A 21,414-nucleotide genomic window follows, 5' to 3' on the forward strand; every position below is an offset into this window, starting at 1 on the left:
TAACGTTATCTTTACCTCACCTGTTCCTTGTTGCAATCTCTAAACCAATCTCTAATATAATGGAGAACTTCCGTTGACTTCCTGTTTCAAAGGGAGTGCCGGCAAGCTACTCCAGAAGGGGCTTTCTGAAGCTTTTTGATCAAAGTAGTTAAGACACTAGATACGGTTCACTTTTATTTCTTTTAATTGGAGTAAAATACCTTAATGACATCACAGCCTCATGAGCCACTTTAGAAAGTGAGAAGCAGCAGAGATTTTATAGTATCAGCCTCTAGATAGCATCAACCACCACAAAGAGCTTCTTCTTCTACACACCAGGACATTTCTGATGGACTTTGACTACGCTCCTAACGTCTGTTGGAGTTATCGTTTGGAAACAGGAACTATTAAGGGAGCCTACCCTGTCATAAATCCTTAAAGGCCCAATCAGCATGCATTAGTTCTAAGTTTTATGAGCACTTTATGAGCAAATTTAAGCTCCCTGTAAGAACAATTAAAGGACATAAGCCTCAACATATTATCTGCCCACTAACCATTACCCAGCATGCCTTTTAGCAGAGTAACTGCGGCATTATTAGTGTTAATAATTAATAAACATAGACAGGCTATTGTGTGCCATGTTGTGAAAAGAGCTACCTGTACAGAATTAATGCATCATATGATTAGAGCTGTGAGTATGAAGGGTGCACAGTTAGTATAGGGCCCCTCTCAATACTCTGCAGCTCTTCTGCCTGCAGATAATAAAACACATTTAACCCTCTGAAAAGCCACAGTGGGTGTTTTGTCTGACTCTGCTGTCAGTAAAGGGAAAAAAGCAAATATTGGAACAGTTTATCAAGAGTTCACCATCTCAAATTTTAATAACTAATATATCTTTGTTGCTCTATGCACCTGTTTTCCTTTCTCACTGTGTTTTTTCCAGTTTGCCAAAAGACAGCTACATGGGAATAAATGATGCCGCCGAGTACACCAGCGACGCTAAACGGAACAAGACCTGTTGACCTGGAGGAGACACTAAGGAGATGACGGGGCTGCAGAGCTGGAGCTAAGAAGAGGAAACATAAACGGTTCCAGCGTCATATGGGGAAGGAGAGATCCTCAGGCAACAAGACTGATGAGCTCAGAGTGCTGATTAAGACACATGGGTGCAGTGTGATGCGCTTCATGGAAACATGGCTCACACACACACTTCCTGGACCACAATGCAGCAGTACTGGGCTTCAGAACGGTTACTGTTGGTGCTGTTTACATTCAATCAGCTGAAGCAGAGGTAGCATGTGACCTATCGAGGGATTACGTTTGTAAATGTGCAGTTTGACTAAGATCACGCCTGTCTGTTTACATCTTCGAGGTTTACACTTATCTCCATCACTCTCTTTACCATCCCTTTTAATAAATACATTCAAAATACAGTATCTCGGTACCCTTTGCACAGCCTTTTGCATGCTTAACATTAAAACTGTGACATATCAATAAAAAAGAAGCAGCAATTGCACTGACTTGTGATGTCGTAGACCACCACGGCCACGGTGGAGTCCCGTATATAGCTGGGGATGAGGCTCCTGAAGCGCTCTTGTCCTGCTGTGTCCCAGAGTTGCAACCTCACCTGGGGTTCAGAGAGTGAAAGCTGAGGAGGCTGAGATCATTCAGATAGTCAGAGAGCCTGAAAACAGTAAGCTCCCCCCACACACGCAAACATTCATTATTTATACAAGCAGACCTTTCATTTCCAAGATCGTACAGCTGTATGATAGATTCTCTGAGATCAGCAGACACATTTAAACTAGCAGGACTACATGCAGTCAGACAGGTCGTTGTTCCACAGCTGAACACAATCACAGTTCACACAGTTTCTGTCTGAGGGAGACTAACATTTAACATCTCTCTCGTGACATGATACAGCTGTAACTTACCGTTCGATCTTCCAAGTACATGGTTTTCGACAGGAAGTCGATTCCAATTGTGGCCTGGTTTAGGGAAAGAAGATAGCCACGAATCAACATCACTCCAAATATTCAGAAAAGCAAACAGCGAGGAAGTGAATCAGCCACATTAAAGATGCAAAAGGTGAAGAAGGGGACAGACTCTTCATGCAGGCATGATCACATCACCCTCATGTAGGGGATGATCAATATCCACACAACATGGTGAATGTTCAGTTTTATCGCACTGCTGATTCAATTCTAACTACTTACAAGTTTCTAATGTCTAGTGATTCATCATCAAATACAGACACTTGCAGAAGGTCACGGTGTGTCAGCATCACCCTGCAAATGTTCACTTAAATAATAAGAACAGCTGCGTTATTTTACTCTCTGGTCGGTTGTTTTAATCACAGCTCTCATCGTACATTTACACAGTAACAGCAATCTAATCATTTCCTTATTGTGTCATAAGGCAGATGGCAGTGTGTTCCCTCTTCAAAGGATGTTTACTCTCCGCAGCCAAGCCCACAGCTTTCTGCTTTGCTGCCTGCCATGATATCATCAGGTGCTTTGGCTCAGACAAACTGCATCCAAGAAGTCAATATTAAACTGCAGACCTGAGGTTGGTTCTTTTAGTGGATTCAATGGGCTGAAAAATGTACTTTCACATTGAAAATTATGAGCAGGGCTTCGTTTAAAGATATGCAATTACATTTGTGAAAAACATTAATTTTAGTAAGGCATTCATCTGGGAAAAACTATCTAACTGACGCCATCAAATCTGCTAATTTTTATGTAGAATAACTTTAGGATATTTATTGAAGTCAGGCAGAATTTTATCTTTCTATCTGTCAGAAGTTACAGATCCTGAAAGGGCAGAAGCTTGGTCGTGCTTTTTAACACACAGCATTTTTTCCATTATTTTTGAGCGCTCATAGCTTCATAAGTATAGCAGACATCTACATGAAATGTTCAGGGCTGAAAAACGGACTTGATCTCTTTTGGAAACTGCAACCAAATGAATTTTAAATCTCACCCCAATTGTCAAAATGTCTTTTTTCCTTCAGAAAGATTTGAGCATCAGTAGGATATCTCATAGTTTGATTAAGTCTGTGCTCTATGTAGAAGTAAATCATAGTAGCAGGACAATCTATGGATTGGATCTATAGCTTTCCAGTGCTGTGATAAGTTAGCAGTTTCTGCTCTCGTCTAAATATGATTTAACCTCATATTTAATACATGTTTGTCTTCTGCTCACACTGTGTTTTACAATTTTCTAATAGTTTTTACGAGACGCTTTTACATGCCCACACTTCATTTTTACCACAAAACTGAAGCTGCTCTCACTGAAGAATAAACTGTGACTTCTGTAGTGAATCATGGCTTGCTGAAAAGCACAGCTTGCCTTCTTTCAGGAGCAGTTTTTATTCTTTTGATATCACAATGGTAACAGTAACAAAACGATAGCTTGGTTGCTTGAACGTCCAACAATACGTCAGGTCTCAAAAGCTTAATGATTTGCAGTCAAGTTGGAGAACTCAACCCAATTCTGTTGGGCACCATGTATCTTTAATATTAAGAATAAATTGTTGATGGATATGGATGAGCTTAAAAAAGCATTCAATTACAGTGGATTTAAAAAAAAAAAGATGTACATCCCTTGTCATGCAGCACATCCAGATGTTTAGTTTCTTGATTTATACGTGGAGGGAAGAGGGTGTAAAAGGTTCAGTAGTAGCTGGCACAACCAGCTACTACTAAGTCTGCAGCTGCAGCTTTGAGGTGTCTGACCTCGGCCTGCAAACAGGAGTGGCCAGTTGGAGCCGATACTGTGGACGGGTGACAGGTCTGGATCAGAGGATGAGGATGCACACAACAATAATTGTGCTGATCTCTAAATAAGGAGCCGGATGTATATATTGTGTTTTTTTCTGTGCTGAGCAGCTCTGCGGGGTGCCCACTGCCCACTTTGACAGAACTGGGCATCAGCAGCTTGCTCACGCACTCGTTTCCTTGGTAATGCCAGCTACCACAGTGGACTAACTCAGAGAATCTGGCACAAAGGACAGGATGTCATTTATACTGCTGCTTTAGACCCACTCACATCAAGCACTGCCAGGATTAAACTCACCAGCCTCAACAAATTCAAATTATAAACATTAAACATGATTAGAAGTGAAATCTAAAATACCCCGCCCATTTTCTTTCTGGAAGAATATCTTTTATATGCACCAGCATACCGAGGACGACACCAGATTCAGTTTGTGGAAGCTAGGTGAGGAGCAAAACAGCAAAAATTTCCTTTTTTAGAGACGACTCCCTTAAAGAGATAAATAGCCTCCATGTGAGAACAGAAGGACATCCTGAAGAGCTGATATAAGAAGACCGGTCGAATCCAAGACTAAAAATACCAAGCTAAAGATGAATGTGGTATACTAGGGGGTTAAAAGTGTCATTTTTTAAAACTATCAACACAGACTCGCTTTTAAATTTATTTATTTTTTTATATGAGAAAACAAATGCTATTATATATTCTTGAATTAACTTGAAATTGAATTAAATTAAATTGCATTAAAAGAATAAAGATGTTTTTCTGGGGAAGTGGCAGAGGTGCTGTAGACTCTTCTTGGCCCTAGTTTTAAATATAGAATCCCACATGGACAACTATACATGAGAAGGATTAGATCACGAGAAATTATTAATATCCCTTTTAAATCTTTAACCAGCGCGTGTCGTTGGAAGACAGACGAAGCCTTTACAGCCCATCCTGCTGGCATCTAGGGATGAAAATGAATTTAACGGATCGGAGAGAGTTTGGTGACATTATATTTTTAAGTAGTTTGTGTGCTAGTGAATTACAAAGAAATAAACACTGAACAGAAGAGACAGAAAATTACTGGTTGCTGCCTTTATGTTTGTAGAGAATCTGAACATTTCTACTTTCAAGGTCCTCTGTCTGGCAGGGACGCAGCTAAAACCCGCAGACCTCGAATCACAGCGAGCAATCACAGCGCTGCAGTCACAGACATTTAAGAACACAAAAAATCCAACTGCTCTTAAGTTTCTAATAGGATGGCAGAGTGCATCTATGATGAAGTCTTCATTCTCACTCAGCAGGCTGCAATAAATAGAAATGAGAGCTTCCTGAATTTTATTAATAATATTAGAATCAGTGCACTCATAATTTTTAGTCATTAACATTAAATTTAAGATTTAACCCATGTTTCAGTCCTGGTGCAGGGAAGAGGAAGACGTTGAATTTGAAGTGCTAAATAAGAGAAGACACGGGAGTAGTTCATTGTTTTGCTGTAAGAATGAAAAATAAAACCAAGCGGTGACATCTTCAGCTTGTTTGTTCTATCAAACCCTGAGTTTTATGTGTCGGCAATTCAACTATTAGCCAGTTTAAAACCAGTGCTCTGCTGACTCTGTAACTGCACAGCTCCAAACCTCCTCTGGCATGAACATCAGCATTGAAACTGTGTGCCAGGAGCTTCATGGCACGGGTTTCACTGGCCGAGCAGCTCCTGAAGGTGTGATGCGACAATTATTCATACAGTTTAGAATAATAACTTTATGAAAAAACAAAAAAACAAAACACTGAATATTTTTAAGATATATCAAAGTGTCAAAAAAGGTCACTTTGTCACAACCTATGTACAAAATCTATATTTACGGTTCGGTTTGACAAAGGTGGTTTGGATTAAAACACAACAGTTGCCACTTTTTTTATAGCCCTGTTTGCTTGGTCACGTGGCTGACGAGGCTGTTCCAAAATTTAGGTTCTGCAGCCTCAAAGCGTAGATGCCTCTGGATTTAAAATTAGAGCCTGTATCAGTCAAAAGGCCCTGATAACACGATTCAAGAGACCGACTGCTGGAAGGTGGTCTCAGCAGATTTGTTATATAAGCAGGAGCCTGGCCATGAAAGGTTTTAAAAGCAATTCTGAATTTCACTTTAATTGTTAGTGCTTTGACAGACTGGCGACCTGTCTGTGGTGTACCCTTTCTCTTGCTTTGTGACTGGAGGGACAGGCTCCAGCCCCCAGAGACCCTGAATTAGATATGTGGAAGAAAATGGATGGATGGATGAACAAATTTGGAATACTGATGCCAAAGAAGCACCAAAAAAGTAACATGTCAGCTTCTATCCATCTGTGATTAGACCCTCCCCACGACACCGAATATGAATTGTCCAATAAATCAGATTCACCCCTTGCTACACTAAGCAGCTGCATATTTGGGCACAGCAGACAGATGCAATCACAGCCTGGCAGTCGGGGCTGAGTGACAGCTCCACCACAGCCGACAGGAGCGCTCTGCTCCCAGAGGCCTCTGAGCCCTTTAGCATGTGCTACCAGGCGGTGCGGACGCCTGCTTCTGTCTCTCTCGCGGCTGGATGGCTGCTTGATGGGAGGCTGCTGCTTTAGAGGCAGCAAATGTAGCTCACCTCGCTCACGTCCTCCTGCTGACTAAAGCCACCGCCACGCTCGGTTTCATCTTCCTGATGGCCCTCTGTCTCTGACTTTACTTAAGCTCTTACTTCAAAAGACTCAACTGGATCTGCTCAAATCTAACGCGTGAAAATAAAAGCAAGTGAAACCACGACTTCTTAAATCTGCTCATCGGGACAGATGTCTCCTACGGGCTGTATTCTTATCGTTTTTCCACCCTCACCAGGCAAATCTAGCTTCCCCGCTGAGCAGCCGCATAAACACTCACACTCAACTAATGTGCGCTGAATTTTAATTAATACTCCGTTGTCTCTGGAGTTGAGTCTGCAAAATCATGTACAGCCCTACCTGTCACCGAGCCAGGCGGGAAACAAGAGCATTAAGACACGGGCAGAGGAGGGCAGCAACCACACACACACACACACACACACACACACACACACACACACACACACACACACACACACACACACACACACACACACACACACACACACACACACACACACACACACACACGCATCTGGGGAAGACTTTTTAGCTTTGGCTTTGATCTGTGGCTACATAGTTGAGGTTGTGGCATCTGAAACAAAATGGTTAATACACTAGCTTTAAAAAAGAAAAAAAAAACAAAGGAAAAAACGCACCATCAACAAGGACTTTCAAATGATTTTAGCTTGTGCACAAATTTGATAACCTGATTTTTTTTTTATATTTCTCTCTGCCTGGTGCCATTACAGCAGAGAGGGGCAGAGACTGACATTAAACAGCATATGGGGAGCTTATTAAATAAGCAGATTCTATCAGCCCAGCATCTGTTTGCCTACCATGTCTGAAGAAGCATGGGGGAAGGAACGGTGTCTGTCCATTCAGGCACCATAAAGATGGTACAGTTATTTTTCGTCAGAAGCATGTCCACCCCACACACACACACACACACACACGTTTCTCAGAATTACTGCACTTAGCACCGACTGTGACGGCTGTTAGATTTCAAATTCATAATTTCTCCTGCTGCATTCAGAACTCAAATCTTCTGCAGTGGCCTTGATGCAAGGCAGCCTTTTTCCAGAGGGCCCTGGACTGTGCCAAAGCTGCCTGTTGTCTCAGATTCATAGTGTTTATGGAGCCATGAACAAGAGACCCCCCAGGGGGTGGAGGGTTTCCAGCTCGGTGATCTGCTTTTAGTGTGGATCATGTGGTCCTTCTGGCTTCACCGAGTGACGACCTGTACTCCCGCTGGGGCGCTTTGCAGCCAGGATGAGAATCAGCACCTCGCAGTCTGAAGCCATTGTTCTCAGTCGGGTGAAGTGCCCACTCTGGTTTGGGGATGATGTGCCTTCTAGTATCTCTAGGTCTTGTTTATGTGTGGGGTGAAGAGCGTAGATGGCGATCTGCAGAGGTTGCACTGGTCTGTTACGGTGAAAAGAGCAACGCTGTTGATTTACTGGTTGAACTACATTCCTACCAATCACCTATGGCTGTGAGTAGTGACTGAAATAAGAATGTGTCAGACGGCTGAGAGCCGCTACACCTCCACACTGGAACAAGCAGTGGAGTGGTTCAGCTTCTAAATAGGATACTTCTTAGACGCCTCCCACCTGAGGTGTTTTTGGAACCCAGGGAGGAGACTCAGGGGAGTCTCAGCTGGCTTAAGAATGCCTTTGTCCCCTCCCAGCAGGGCCGCAGAAGGAGGCCAGTCAAGTTTCTCTCTTCCCACAGGAGGAAATGGAAAATGTTGCAGGAGGAAAAGGCTTTCCTGCTTAGCCTGCTGATTAGTGACAAAAAAATGACCTCTTATAGCTGTAGACAAAAAAACAAAACAAAACAAAGACAGTTGTCATCTGTGTCACTGACATCTTTGTTCCCTTTGCAGAATTGCAAAGGACTTTCCGAATTTTGTTCTTGAAAAGCACCATGTAAATAAATAAAAACCTTATCCCCCATTTAGGATTGTCAGTGGTGGATGGACCATAATTTCTGTGCTGAAAATTAAATGTTTTCTTTTCACACAAGCAGTCCTATGCAGACCTTTCTCAGAGCAGGCAGCCCACTATTTTCTGGCAGAGAACTACAACCTCGGAGATCCTCATCCCAGGTGATTCACACTCCTCGGATCACCCACTCTTAATTAAAAGTAAGTACTACAAAAACTAGCTTAAAAGCTATGGAGTGGCATTTGGATGAAGGTAATTATCCAGAGGATTTGGCATGTTATTAGCATGAATGAACAAACAAATGAATCCCCTTTTCCCAGGACACACTAAGACGTCATAAAAAAAACTCCACAGCCAACCTTAGCCAAATATGAGCTTCTTCCACTGCAATTTGTGAGAATGAAACTAAAGAAATGACTGTGCACCACGGAGACTCAGTAGCTTAAAGACCGAAAAAGACATGAGCCCCAGCAATCAGTGTGAAATGTCTGGCTCTGTAGACTTTCATGACTTATGAGTTTAAAAATATAAAAGGATACAGAAGCCGCTGTGAAGACGCAGCATCACAGAGCTAACACAGACAGTTTAATCCACACTCAATGAGCCACCCAAATCTCATTACAGCACAGCACAGAACTAATGCGAACACTGAAGAATAGAGACTTGTCGTTCTCCCTTTTGGAGGGTTAGCATAATGAAGAAAGGGCAAAGAAAACCCACCAACATGGATAATATAATAAAATGGATAATGTCAAACAGCAACATCATCTCCCATCAATATCTGTCTTTAATACCTTATGTGGTGTTTATTCAATTCATATAAAAATTACATGGAAAACATGGTGGACCAGACTGTTACTATGATGAACTACTGGAGAGTTCTTAGTAAATTATTTAATTAGTAGTAGAAATATATGTATATATGTATGGGAGGGGTTGTACTATCCTGGGTGAAAAGTAATCTTGGAAATCAGAACCAAATTGATAACATTAAAACTGTGACATGTGGGGTTCCTCAGGGCTCTTTTTTAAGACCACTGCTGTTTATTTTGAACATTAATGACATCTGTGTAATTTCTATAACACTGCAAACTATCAGATGACACCAGCGTAATTTACTAATTTAAGGACTTAAATTAATGAATTAAGTAAATTAAAGACCTGGTTTAAATATATGCTATTCTGTTAAAATAGCATATAAAAGAAAAATAATCTTAAGTTAAACTATATACATGATATTTGGAAATCGTTCAGCGCACAGCAATAGGAAAATTATGATAAATTACACTGAATTAGAAAAAGTAAATGAAATTAAATTTCAACAATAAACTATGCTGGGAACAATACATCAACAAAATTAGAAATAACATATCTAAATCAGTCACAATACTATATAAGTAAAAGTTTACATAAACCAAGAATCACTATGCAGCCTGTTCCTTCATGCTTCCATATATATGGCATATTGTGTGAAAGTATGGGAAAACATCTACAAGACAAATATTCAGCTAACATACATATACACATGCATACATAATCAACATACATATTACAAAAAGAGCCGTAAGAATCATTAACACCCTCTAACTCACCATTTATGAAATTTAAAACACGTCAATTTAATGACTTATTTGAGCCTAAAACAGTTCAAACTATGTACAGAGCAAGGCAACATGCATTAACCGCAAATATTCAGAAGTAGTTTGCAGTCAGACAAAAACACCATGCATTCAGGATGTTTCATAATCTAGCTGTTAGAACCAAGTGTAAAAATTACAGCATTACAGTCAAGAGACTAACCACTGTGAAATAACTGCACAGAGGAAATCAAAATCTGTTTGTCATTGTACACGCAAAAAACAATAAACAGAAAACAAAAGGGAAAAAACTATGTGAATATGGGGATGATTTTACTGGGTAAATAAGCTGTTTGGCTTTTCCGTTCTGTTGAGTTCTCATTCTGCTCATCTGGATGTTGCTTTGTAAATTATTAGATATTTCCTTATATCTATTCATTGATCTATTTAGCATCCAATCCAAGACGCTGACTTTTCTGAGCATATGGCCTCACTTACTAGTTTCCAGACTTACCTAACAGAGAATGTTAATTATTCTGTAATTTTCTTTGGCCTGCTTAGAGTCAAATACATTTCCTTTTTTCATATGTTGCAAAGCTGATTTCTTTTTAATACTGTAGAGTTTAACATTACAATATAAAGTACCTTGAGGTGGCTGTTGTGAATTAGTGCTATATGAAAAAAATTAAGTTGAACTGAACTGATATTCCAAAGTACATCCCAGTGAATAATGGATGTACCTTTCGTACCACTGGCTGATCAGGTCCAAGAGTGTACTTCAGAAGTTGAAGTGACTGCATGTTGTTTCATGGTGATAGTTTATTATGCTTGAATTTACCTTACTGATTGCTTTTATAGTTTATTGTCTTCCTGCTTTATTTTTGGAAATTGAGGCAAACTCTTTTTTTTTGTAACTATCTGTATCTTCTGGCCTTTGTAATCATCTTAACTGTCTCCACTGATACCTTATTGGGTAATCAGTCCTGTGAGTGTATATATATTAGTTTGTCCTTTCCTTTGTCAATTTATTTTGCCCCTCTAATTTATTTCCTCATGTTCAGTTGTCTGGATTTCCCGTTAAATTGTACTTCTCTGGGATTTGTGTTTCCTGTTTTTGCTTTTAGTCAAGAAAATTTTTATTGAATTGAATTCAATTTTATTTATATTGTCTTAAATCACAGCAAACGCTGCCTCTAGGTGCTTTACATTGCAAGGTAAAGACCTTACAATAATGGAGAGAAAACCTTATCAGGCTGGAGGATTTGAAATGGTGACATCCTTTGAGATCCATGTTTGGCATTTTTGGTCCTTTGTTTTTGTAACATTTAAGCAACAACATCATTCTTCTGTGTGTCAAATTATTTGAATTTGTAGGACAAAAAAGTAAAGGTAGATGGAAGTAGTGTGGAAGAAGGTTAGATCAGGTACTGAGGAATTCTTTAGAGGCTGCTGTAGATAATTTAAAGGCAGTAGCAGATTAACACATGCCTGTGGGATCAAAGCCGCAGGTCTCCAGTTTTAGAGGCAGAACATTATTAACTTTGCTGGAGCTCTGCAGAGTCTGCAGGCTAATTTTATACCTGATGGAAACGGTTTGTCTTAGAAAATGACCTGAAGTTCACATGAAATGCAAAGCTTTGTTTTCTACATATATGCAAAGTCATGCTTCAAAACAATAATGCTAATAATGTATATGATCAACACTATTCAGCAACAAAAAAGTCTTCCTCTTCGTCTGTCTTGTCGTGACGTAGTCAGGTTTTCTTCAGATAATCAGATTTAGTTTTTCCATATATTACTCAGGCTCATAATTCTGTAAATTCCCCCATAAAAGAGCCTTAGCGAGCAGCAAGACTCCCTCTTAAACTATCAGAGAGGGCGGACAGAATAGTTTTGCGAGATTTATTTTTAATTCTGTTTTTATTACTATGTAAGTAGATACTTTTTGTTTATAAAGCAATAAAGCTGCAGGTTTTATTTAAGGGTGCTTTGCAGATGCTCACAAAGAGCTCTGGAAGTGCTGTAGCTGCAAAAGTACTATTTTGCTTTTAGGATGTCGAGTGAGATTAGGCTGCTTACAGGGATTCAAAGAGCTCTTGATCTTCAGTTCAAAGGTGTCTTTTTTAAAATCACTGATGGCCATAATTTCCTTATTTTACACAAAGAGAAGAATTTGTATTTGCTGTGTATTAATTTCCTTCATTATTATCGCAGTATCTAATTTACTTAGGCCTTATTTGTTCTAAGTTTCTGTCTTCAACTTATCGATTTACGCCCAGCTTTATGTTTCACTATCAAAGGAAATGCCTGCAGCCCAGTGTCACTGATCCATCAGGATAATTATTAGAGCCAAACCATTCAGCCTGTGCTTGCAGCACCTACCTGATATGTGTTGTCAAAGCTGTCATACATGAACCGTGTGATCAAAGACGTCTTTCCAACTGCAAGACAAGAAAAAGACAGAATGCATTAAATGACAGATGAGGGGCTTTGTGTTCCAGCATTCAGGCTCTCAGCGAGTGTAACAGCAGTATTAGTAGTTGTGGTTTCTACCATGGCTGTCACGACTGCCCAGGGAGCTCATTAGTGTGTGTTTGGGGTGACCAGGAGGTCAGCAGGGGCATCGGGTGTGAATATAATTACAGTGCTGCTGCTACTAGAATTTAGGTGTTCCCCAACACATATACCTCCCATCTGATGTACGAAGTCAGGGGAACAGGAAGATGAGATGCAAGGAAATTGCTATAAAATGATAGGAAACCTGGACGAAAAGTCATCCACAGTGCCATTATCTGAGGCTTCAATGAGTTTTACTGACATTTAAAAACATCTGCAATCGGCACGGCCAGCAAGCAGATTCATAAACTCCAACTTTCCTGCTTTATAAAGTGCAGAAAAACCTGTTTCTCAACATGGGATTAGAGGAGACTGGTTTGTTATGTGTTGATGCTTTTCGATCTCTGATTTCATGCATTTTTGTGCACCAATCAAAAAGTGATAATAACCGTAAAGCTGCTTGATTATGTTTCCTAGCTACAGTCAATCAAAGTGAATGTTAAATGATCAATATCCAATTTTCTGGATTTTTGCAAGAGAATAAATATTAGCTGTTAATAAAATCGCTTTAGTTCTTTTAATATCAAATACCTTATACAGTTTAAAACATAGTGTGCTTTGTAATGTAATCTAATGAGAATGCAATTATCATTTCATCAGCTATGACACTTTACATAATATAATATCGAGTCTCAACCTTCTTACAGTGAAGGTTTAAGGACCGGCTCCTCAAAGGGTCCAATCTGTTCCACTTTGCAAAGCTTGAAAATTGCAGTGAAATCATTAATATGTTCAGTTTTTCAATAAAAATGAGAATCTAAAAATGTAGGCTGGAGTCTATCCCAGCTGTCATATGGTGAAGGGTGGGGTCCACCTGGGACAGGCTGGCACTGCACTCCAATTGTTCATAATCCGTTTTTCAAACAGATGATTCAATAAAGCTGTACTTGCATTTCTTTGGTTTTAAAGAATGATTTTTAGGGTATAATTTTACTGATCTGGTCCACCTGAGATAAAAATGGGCTTTGGATGCAAAATAAAACAAGTCTAAGTTCCCCTGGTAGTCAAATACGCCTGCCATCACAACGTGTCCTGTAGCTGTGTTGTGATATCCATATTAACACTGGTCTCACTCCTAACTGGCTATTTGTTAAGCATAAAAGCAAAATCTAACAGAATAGTTTCAGTGCCTAACTTACAGTTAAAGAAAGCGAGAGTAAACAAAACACAAAACAAACCATGTACTGCAGGTTCACAGTGTTGTGATCCACCTGCCTACCTCTGTCAGTAGTATGAGCATCAGTTATAACTTAATAATCTATTTCAAAGGAACTGAACTCAATAAAGGCTTCCATTATCAGCGATTGTTATAACAAAGACCTATGTCTCTTTTACACCAAAGTATCCCTAAACATCTTCATCACATGTTTAAAATAATGTACAATAACAGTGTTTACTAAAAATGCCTGCCCTACATTTCTTTTGTAGCATGAATGACTTCATGAATTGCATTAAAGATGTTCTACATGTCCCCGAATGTGTCTGACAGGTCTGATGTTTGTTTCATGTTATGTGCTGATAAATGGATGAAAAACTCATTTCAAATCTCTTCAATGATTCATTCATCATTTTAGGATCATAAGTCATATTTTGAGGTCCAGAAAAGAAGGCTGGTTAGAAATTACTGACTTATTGATAAATAGCACAAATGGTTTTCAAATTTTGTTTTCCCTCAATGGGTTTATTAATGATGGAGAATGGGGAAAAGCAAAAGCCGACAGGAATCAATCACGCCCCCCTTCTTGTATGCATTTAGCAGCAGTGCAGATGGTAAAGAGCCAGCTCATACCATCTCACTCATACAGTGATATGCACTACGGTTCAGTCTGAAAAGCCACTGGTCAGCAAGTGTGTTGCAGACTGTGGATGGCGCAATATCAAAGAGTATAAAATATAACTGTATAAATAAACCTGACATTTAACAAAGTGTGCGGGGGCAAATGGCTATTAGAGTGGCCTCACAACACTCAGATCCACAGGTTATGAATAAAGACAGATAGTAACCAGAGATAAACAAGCAGATGAATCCGTCAAAGTAAGAAAAACTGCAGTCCCACTAATGTCCACTGGAGGCTCTAACACTGAGTCAGTATCCACACACTCCCGGATTAAAATGTCTACCAGCACTGCAGAATTAAACTTGTTTATTGGCTGCTACAAAAAACAGTTTGTATGGATAGTTTCCTCTTTCAGAACAACTGCATGGCTTGGCTAAATTTTTGAGGTCCACCACTTAATCTTATTAAACTGCTCATCTGTAACCTCATAGCTGCTCATCTATATGCTGTATACCCTCAGTGAAGCTATGCAACAAGATTTTTTGCTGCTGCCCTGCCAGGTTCATGAGAAATAAATGCACCAGCTCGCTCAGTAAACATAATCTGTCTTATATTCACAGTTCATCAAATGGGCACCCAGTTGCAATTGTTTGCAGAGAGAGTTTTAATTAGGCAGACTAATTGCATGTGTCTGTGCCCTCACTTGGTCTCCTTATCTGCAAGGCAGGATCTACAGCGTAGCTACTGATTATGCTAATGATCTCATGCTAATTTATCAATATATCATCTAACTTACTTAAGATGCCATCTAATTTAACAAGCTCTGCTAATTCAGTCATGCTTTATTGGTAATTAAAACTCCATCATGACTCATCTAGTCCACTGTACAATATGAAGTCAAAGACTATGAAGGCTGATGGCAGGGCAAATAATAGGAAACCAAGATAATAAACATAAAAACATTTCAACATATCAAATACTCATCGTCTTTCAACAAAAGAGTGTCAAGGCAAGACGCTACCATTGTGTTTATGTTTGTTTGGTGGCCAAGACCTTGGAATAACCAGCAAAGCCCCTTCACCAATCCCACACCCAGACACACTGGCATGGTACTGAGCAGGGTCATTTAATGCTTTACAAGTAAAATTTTAAAATCTTGGAATGTTAGTCAGTAATAATGCTAGTTTGTAAGTATTATAATTAGGAATCAACCAGCTCTGTGGAGAAGCAGTTAGCACTGTTGCCTCACAGCAAGAAGGTCCTACTTTGAAATCCACCATGGTTGTCTGTCTCTCTGTGTTAGCCCTGCGACAGACTGGTGATCTGGCCAGGGTGTACCCTACCTCTTGCCGTATGATAGCTGGGATAGGCTCCAGCTCCCCTGCGACCATAATAAGGATTAGTGGAAGAGATATTCCTGATGAATATTAGGAATCGAGACATCCTTCAACATGGCTCATTGTGATTGATTTCCGGATTATAGGCAAGAGGAAGGAGAACAGAGGTGAAAAAGAGACAAAAATAAGAATAATGACAAAACCGAAAAGAAAGTAATTAACAAAGTGAGAACTGGGAGGGCACGTGGGGGTAGACTCAAAACTACTGGACAGATTTTTTATATTTGGAGAAGATGACACCACCGTGTCTAGACTTCTGAAAGATGAAGATGACGAATGGATGAAATCCGCTGAAGCAAAGAAAACTGACACACAGACCAGAAAAAGGGAAACAACAGATTTTTCTCATTTCTCTCAGTCCTCTTTCCTGCCCGTGACCTGGAAAGCCACGTCTCTGTGCCACACTAAAGGATGTTTCGGTCCTAAAATGCATTTGGAGGATGGAGGAGGTTGTCAGAGGAGTTATAATCCAGGATCAACAGGTAGATCATTTACAGTCATTTACTGTTCCTTCGGGTATAACAGAGGCGTGGCACACAGCTGGAACATACCAAGCAGGGAGGGAGGAGGACTCTTTAAACAACTCGTTATTTTCATTTATATCAAATTATAATAAGGGGTTACTATGATCACATACAGGTAACGCTGTGACGCAGTTATGTGATGCCTTGCTGCATTAAATTCAACACTCGTGGCTACATTTATGTCATAAGTTGTGTTACAAAGGTCTTCAAATATCTACATGAGCTGAGGACAGAAATAAAGTGTCAGATGTGCCATGTTATTCCTGTGCACTTACGTAACGATCAGCTGATTTCAGTTTGTGTGCAGGGAGAAGGAAAAAGGTCAAGCAAAGTTGTGAGAAGTGGAAATACAGACTTTTTTAATTTCATGAGCACGATGATAAAGTGGAAAAACTGCGTCCGGGATAGAAACAACTTCATTACGCTACTAACACAGAATGATGTTAGAGGCGAGTGCATAATGACCTCAGCCCTGCATCCACAGCATGGTCTTCAACAGCTAACACGTTGAGCACGTTGCACCCTTCCAGCCACCACCAGCGTTTCCAGTATGATCACTGTGGAGATCACAGTGAAATGCTTTTTGGCTGATTTTCAGCTTTGCTATCATACTTAAAGAGTAAAAGAAGATCTTGTGTGTCCTAGTTAGAATACAAACATCAGTGTGTAGGACAATAGCCTAAAGTGAGGCAGCCAGGTACCCACAGCAGTTTTAATGTTTAAACTTAACCAGATAAAGTCTTTTACATTAATATCCTAGTTAGAAGTAACACTGGAAAACCTCCATCTTCTGTCTTTTTAAAGTACAAATTATTAATTTAATTGATAAATATAAACAATAATTGTGGGAAATGTGCATCAAGAAACACAAAACATTAGATTTGAGCTTGTGGGTATTCCACAAGCTCCTTTCAAACCATGCTGTCCTGTCACAGGATGGCAAACTGCCAATTAAAAGTAGCCCTGAATATAAAAACGCAATGAGCGCTCTTGAGCCTGACATCATAAAATACAGACGTACTTAGGCCATAAAGCCCAACTTATCATGCAGTTGTGCCAAATGTCATATTTAATTGACATCACTTTAAAATGCCGTTGCCTCGATTCCTCTCTCCTTGGCTCCTCTGCTCGCACCTGTGGGAGGGACTAAAACGCGAGGAGAAGAAGTAGTGATGTACAAACGGAGAGATGAGAAAGCAGGAAAAGAATGTCACTTATCTCATAACATGGTATGCGTGTGTGTTTATGGGAAACAGTCAGGTGAACTGTGGAGTTTTCAGTCACCATTTCTGCCCTGGGCATTTGAAGCCTTCACATGAACGCTTATCAGAGGGAGAAAAACATTAGGACACTGAGTTTGATCCAGCATCCTCGCTGCTGACTCATCCTGAGCCACCTCTGAGCAGCATGAGACAGCACTTTGTGAGCCTCTCAGTCACTGCTTTCAAAACTCAGGGACAGACAGCACGTCCTTATTTCTTCCTCTGACTCGAGTAAATCTGAACAGACACTTCTTCTTCATCTTTGTTCCCACAGAGGGAACATTCACCACATCCCAGTTTAATTTGTCCTGGAGGCGGCAGCATAATGATGGACACTCATTCTCATAAACAGGATGTCAAGCAAACAAAAACACTTCCCAATCCCTCCTACAGCCCTCTCCCCCTCTGAAAAGGCTGCACTTAGCGTTAGTTAAATTTTTGTCAGTATCTTCAGATGTAACTGCAGGTCTGTTTGTGTGAATTTAATTACCAGGGAAACAGGAAGCTTAGTTACGCTCACGGCTGCAATAATTTAGTGGATCTTCTGTTAGGCTAAAAAGAAATGATTAACAAGGCAGATTTTTGATTACATTTCAGAATTAGCTCTGCATTTCTGAGCATTTCCTCCTCATAATCATTTCATCCTCTTTTGCTATTAACACCGTTTTAGAGATTATGATGGGATTCGCGTGATTAGTAGCTCTAGTCAGACATACAAATGTAAAAAAAAAAAAAAAAAGCCGCTGCTAAAGCTGCAGCAGCGATGACAGCAATAACCTCTTTTCATTCAGGTTCTAATAGAGGTGCGTTCTCGTGGCGCAGAGGGATCACAGAGAGAAACTGTAGCTTATTAAATTTCAAAATGAAGGACAACATGAAATAAAAAGTTCAACTGCAATTTAAACCGCTCGACTACAAGCCAAAAATACACCAGGGGGCGGCGTAACAGAGACGTGCAGGGTTAGAACAGACCTAGCCTTTAGAATTAGACTGTTCCACAAAAATAAAGAACATATTACCAATGCAAATGTAAACAATGTCCTTAAATGACTGCATTTACCTTTATTTTATACAAGTTTTGTATTCCGTTACTTATACCTATACTTAAACCTATCTATTTCTTGTATATTTGCTTCAAATGTTTTGATCTGATGTTTCTAAGTAACAGCCACTTTTCTGAGGGCAAACCCAAATATTCACAGGACTGTTTAATACCTAATTCTTTATTTAGTCATGTTGTGATCCGCAGCTATGATATCTGATATGTTATGTTAAATTATGGGTCATTTCCAGTGTTTGTTTATTAATTAATAAGTCTAGTTATTAACGGGCCACCATGATCGAGACTGGTAGCGATTAAAAACTGGGATCATTTTCAGGGCTGTTGCTTAAACTGACTGTAAACATGAGTCAGAAATACTCTGACACGTCAATACAAACAGAAATAAAGACACTTCACTCTGGCCAAATCGTGTATAATGCTGCTGTTCTCATCTGCTGATGCCGCGACTTTACATTTATTTTATGATTAATTCGTTAGAAAAAGAAAGCCCAGCTGGATTTCATTGTACCCGTCATGGACCCAGACAACAAAATCCTTTTGTATTTTGGGATGTTTATGTTCTAGTTCTGTACCTAGTTAGTATTGTTGATAGTACCAAGGACAATGACATTAAAGATCATTCATAAAAAAAACAGTGTTCCTGCAACTCTCTGGTGTATGGGAAACAGGAATGAGGACATAAAAACTACCCTGATTGTCTTATTAAGCACCGACATCCCAGCTCAACTATTTACCGTCTCTGTAATTTCTTTATTCTTCCACAAGATATACATTTTCTACTCAGAGTTGTATACTGTTACTTTTTTCATGCTTTTATACTTAAGCTAGTGATGAAACTGCTTTCTGATATAGATAAATTCTTATGTACATCTTAAGTCTAGATGTAAAATGTATCGCCTGTTACAATCCTAGTTAGTCTTTGTGAAATGAAACTCAACAGGTAAGGTTTTTAAAAAAGTGCTAAAACTGATGAATGCTTGCATTGCTGGCAAAGCTAAGTCAGACTCATTTCTATTGGATGTTGGACACCAGGACTGAACTTTTTTCACATGTCCAAATTTTTAAGGACAAAGTTTCTAGGTACGACAAAAAAAAAAAAGTGTTAGATTTGGCGATCACAGGATCCCATTTCTGCTTTTTCCAGATGACGTGATTCCTTTGGCTGCATCGATTGGTGACACATTGGAGTGGTGGTTTGAAGCCACACACAAAGTGACAGAAATACATTTTGGGACCTCCAAGTCTGTCGGCTACAGAGCTTCCAGTGCTCCACATCGAAAGGAGCCAACTGAGATGGTTCAGGCATCTGACCAGGACATCACCTGTGTTTTGGGCATGTCCAACTGGAAGGAGACTCATGGGCGCATAAAGGACATGCCATAGAGATGATGTCTCTCAGCTGGCTCACGAACGATTCCCACCAGATGGGCTGGAGAAGTTTGTCTAGATGTGTAAAAGTACACGATGCCCTGATAATACTACATAACAAACAGGATAGTCCCTGTGTGAAGGCAATGAGGCCACTTTTACTGCTATCATCTACTTTGATAGTTTGATGAAATCCCCCTCAAACTCCAGGCCGACTGTGCAAATGGCTCATCTTGACATTTAGGCTATTCAGCAAAGCTCTTTCTTCAGTGTCTGAAGCCTATTGATTACCCTCACACTCTAATTGAAGTAGATGGAGAGTGCAAGTTGCTCTTGTGCAAATGGCCCACTATTTACAACACATAGCTCTGACAGCAGCAGCAGCCTCATTCACCCAAACCGTCTCCACGTGGCTCTCACCAGCAGACCTGAACCTGTTAATAAAGACCCAGTGGGCTCATTTTAAGAGCAGCGCACTCAGGTCCCGATCTGCTGCCGGTCAAAAGAGAGGTCTTGAAATGACTATGCTAATGTCCTTCTTTGTGTTGCCTTTAATTATGGCCTATGAGGACTGTGGAGAGACGGCTGCTTCATTGTATGAAAAAGATGTCAAATTATTCATTTTACTTGGTTTTGCTGCAAGCCTACATTACGCAGCAGTGTTTGGGAACAATTGTTATTTCTATTGTCATTTTCAATTGGCCGTGAACACTTTATTCAAATGGATGTGGTAATTTTAGACGGCTCATTCTTCTGTTACATAGCAGCAGCAGGGGTTAGAGAGGACGAAATCATGAGGTTACATAAGACATTTTAAATCTTTAACGTTGTCGTGCAGCATTGTATGTGAACTCGATGACATCCTCTTCTATTTAAACCTGCAGTCATATGACAGCACCAACCCAGGTGACTGTTTCATGACACTTCATCTCTAGAAACATATCTGCATAGAAACACACAGAATCTAACCAATTACATTTGACCAAAGGAGATGTGTTTGCTCAAAAACATTATTGAAACCATTGGTTATGACCTGAGAATGAGTTAGTTTTTTTAATTATCCTTTTTTAACCCCTCAAGTGACAAACTATGTTGGCTAAAATGACTATTTTGGCTAACTATTTTGGTAAATGTCATTCATCAATTTTAAACTACAAATTAACTCAATTATTTACACAATCTCCTTCTGTCAGTTCTTCCAAAACAAATTTTGTCTAACTGAATGTTTGAGTGACTTAATATTACTGTATGCTTGCATTTTAACACCAAAAAATGCGAGAAAGGTGGAGAAAACCTGTCAAAAAATGTTTTTCTTTTTAACATTGTTTTCTGAAATTTCCAAACTTTTAGATTAATGTGCAAAAAACAGATTTCATTCATCGTTTTTTATTTTCCGCGAGTCTTTGACTTGAAAATGTCAAGTCACTGAATTATTGTGTTTTAGTTATGATGCAAATAGAGAAACTGTCACTTGTATTACATTTGTAAATAAGTAAACTTTGATAAAAATCCTA

General features: G+C 39.7%; 1 protein-coding gene across 2 annotated transcripts in view; it reads right to left on the bottom strand.

Annotated features, from left to right (window-relative positions):
• The window catches only part of rab6ba (RAB6B, member RAS oncogene family a), a 71,000-nt gene that overhangs the window by 22,974 nt on the left and 26,612 nt on the right, over window positions 1–21,414 (bottom strand). The window contains exons 2-4 of one of the 2 annotated variants that reach the window (XM_076880091.1): window positions 12,275–12,333; window positions 1,914–1,967; window positions 1,501–1,636 (exon numbers count right to left, since the gene is read on the bottom strand). In XM_076880091.1, the coding sequence (XP_076736206.1) occupies window positions 1,501–1,636; window positions 1,914–1,967; window positions 12,275–12,333 (249 nt within the window). The remainder of the gene's footprint in view (window positions 1–1,500; window positions 1,637–1,913; window positions 1,968–12,274; window positions 12,334–21,414) is intronic. The other variant, XM_076880092.1, reaches the window with a different exon arrangement.

Source organism: Maylandia zebra, linkage group LG23 (genome assembly GCF_041146795.1).
Source record: "Maylandia zebra isolate NMK-2024a linkage group LG23, Mzebra_GT3a, whole genome shotgun sequence".
Taxonomy (NCBI): domain Eukaryota; kingdom Metazoa; phylum Chordata; class Actinopteri; order Cichliformes; family Cichlidae; genus Maylandia; species Maylandia zebra.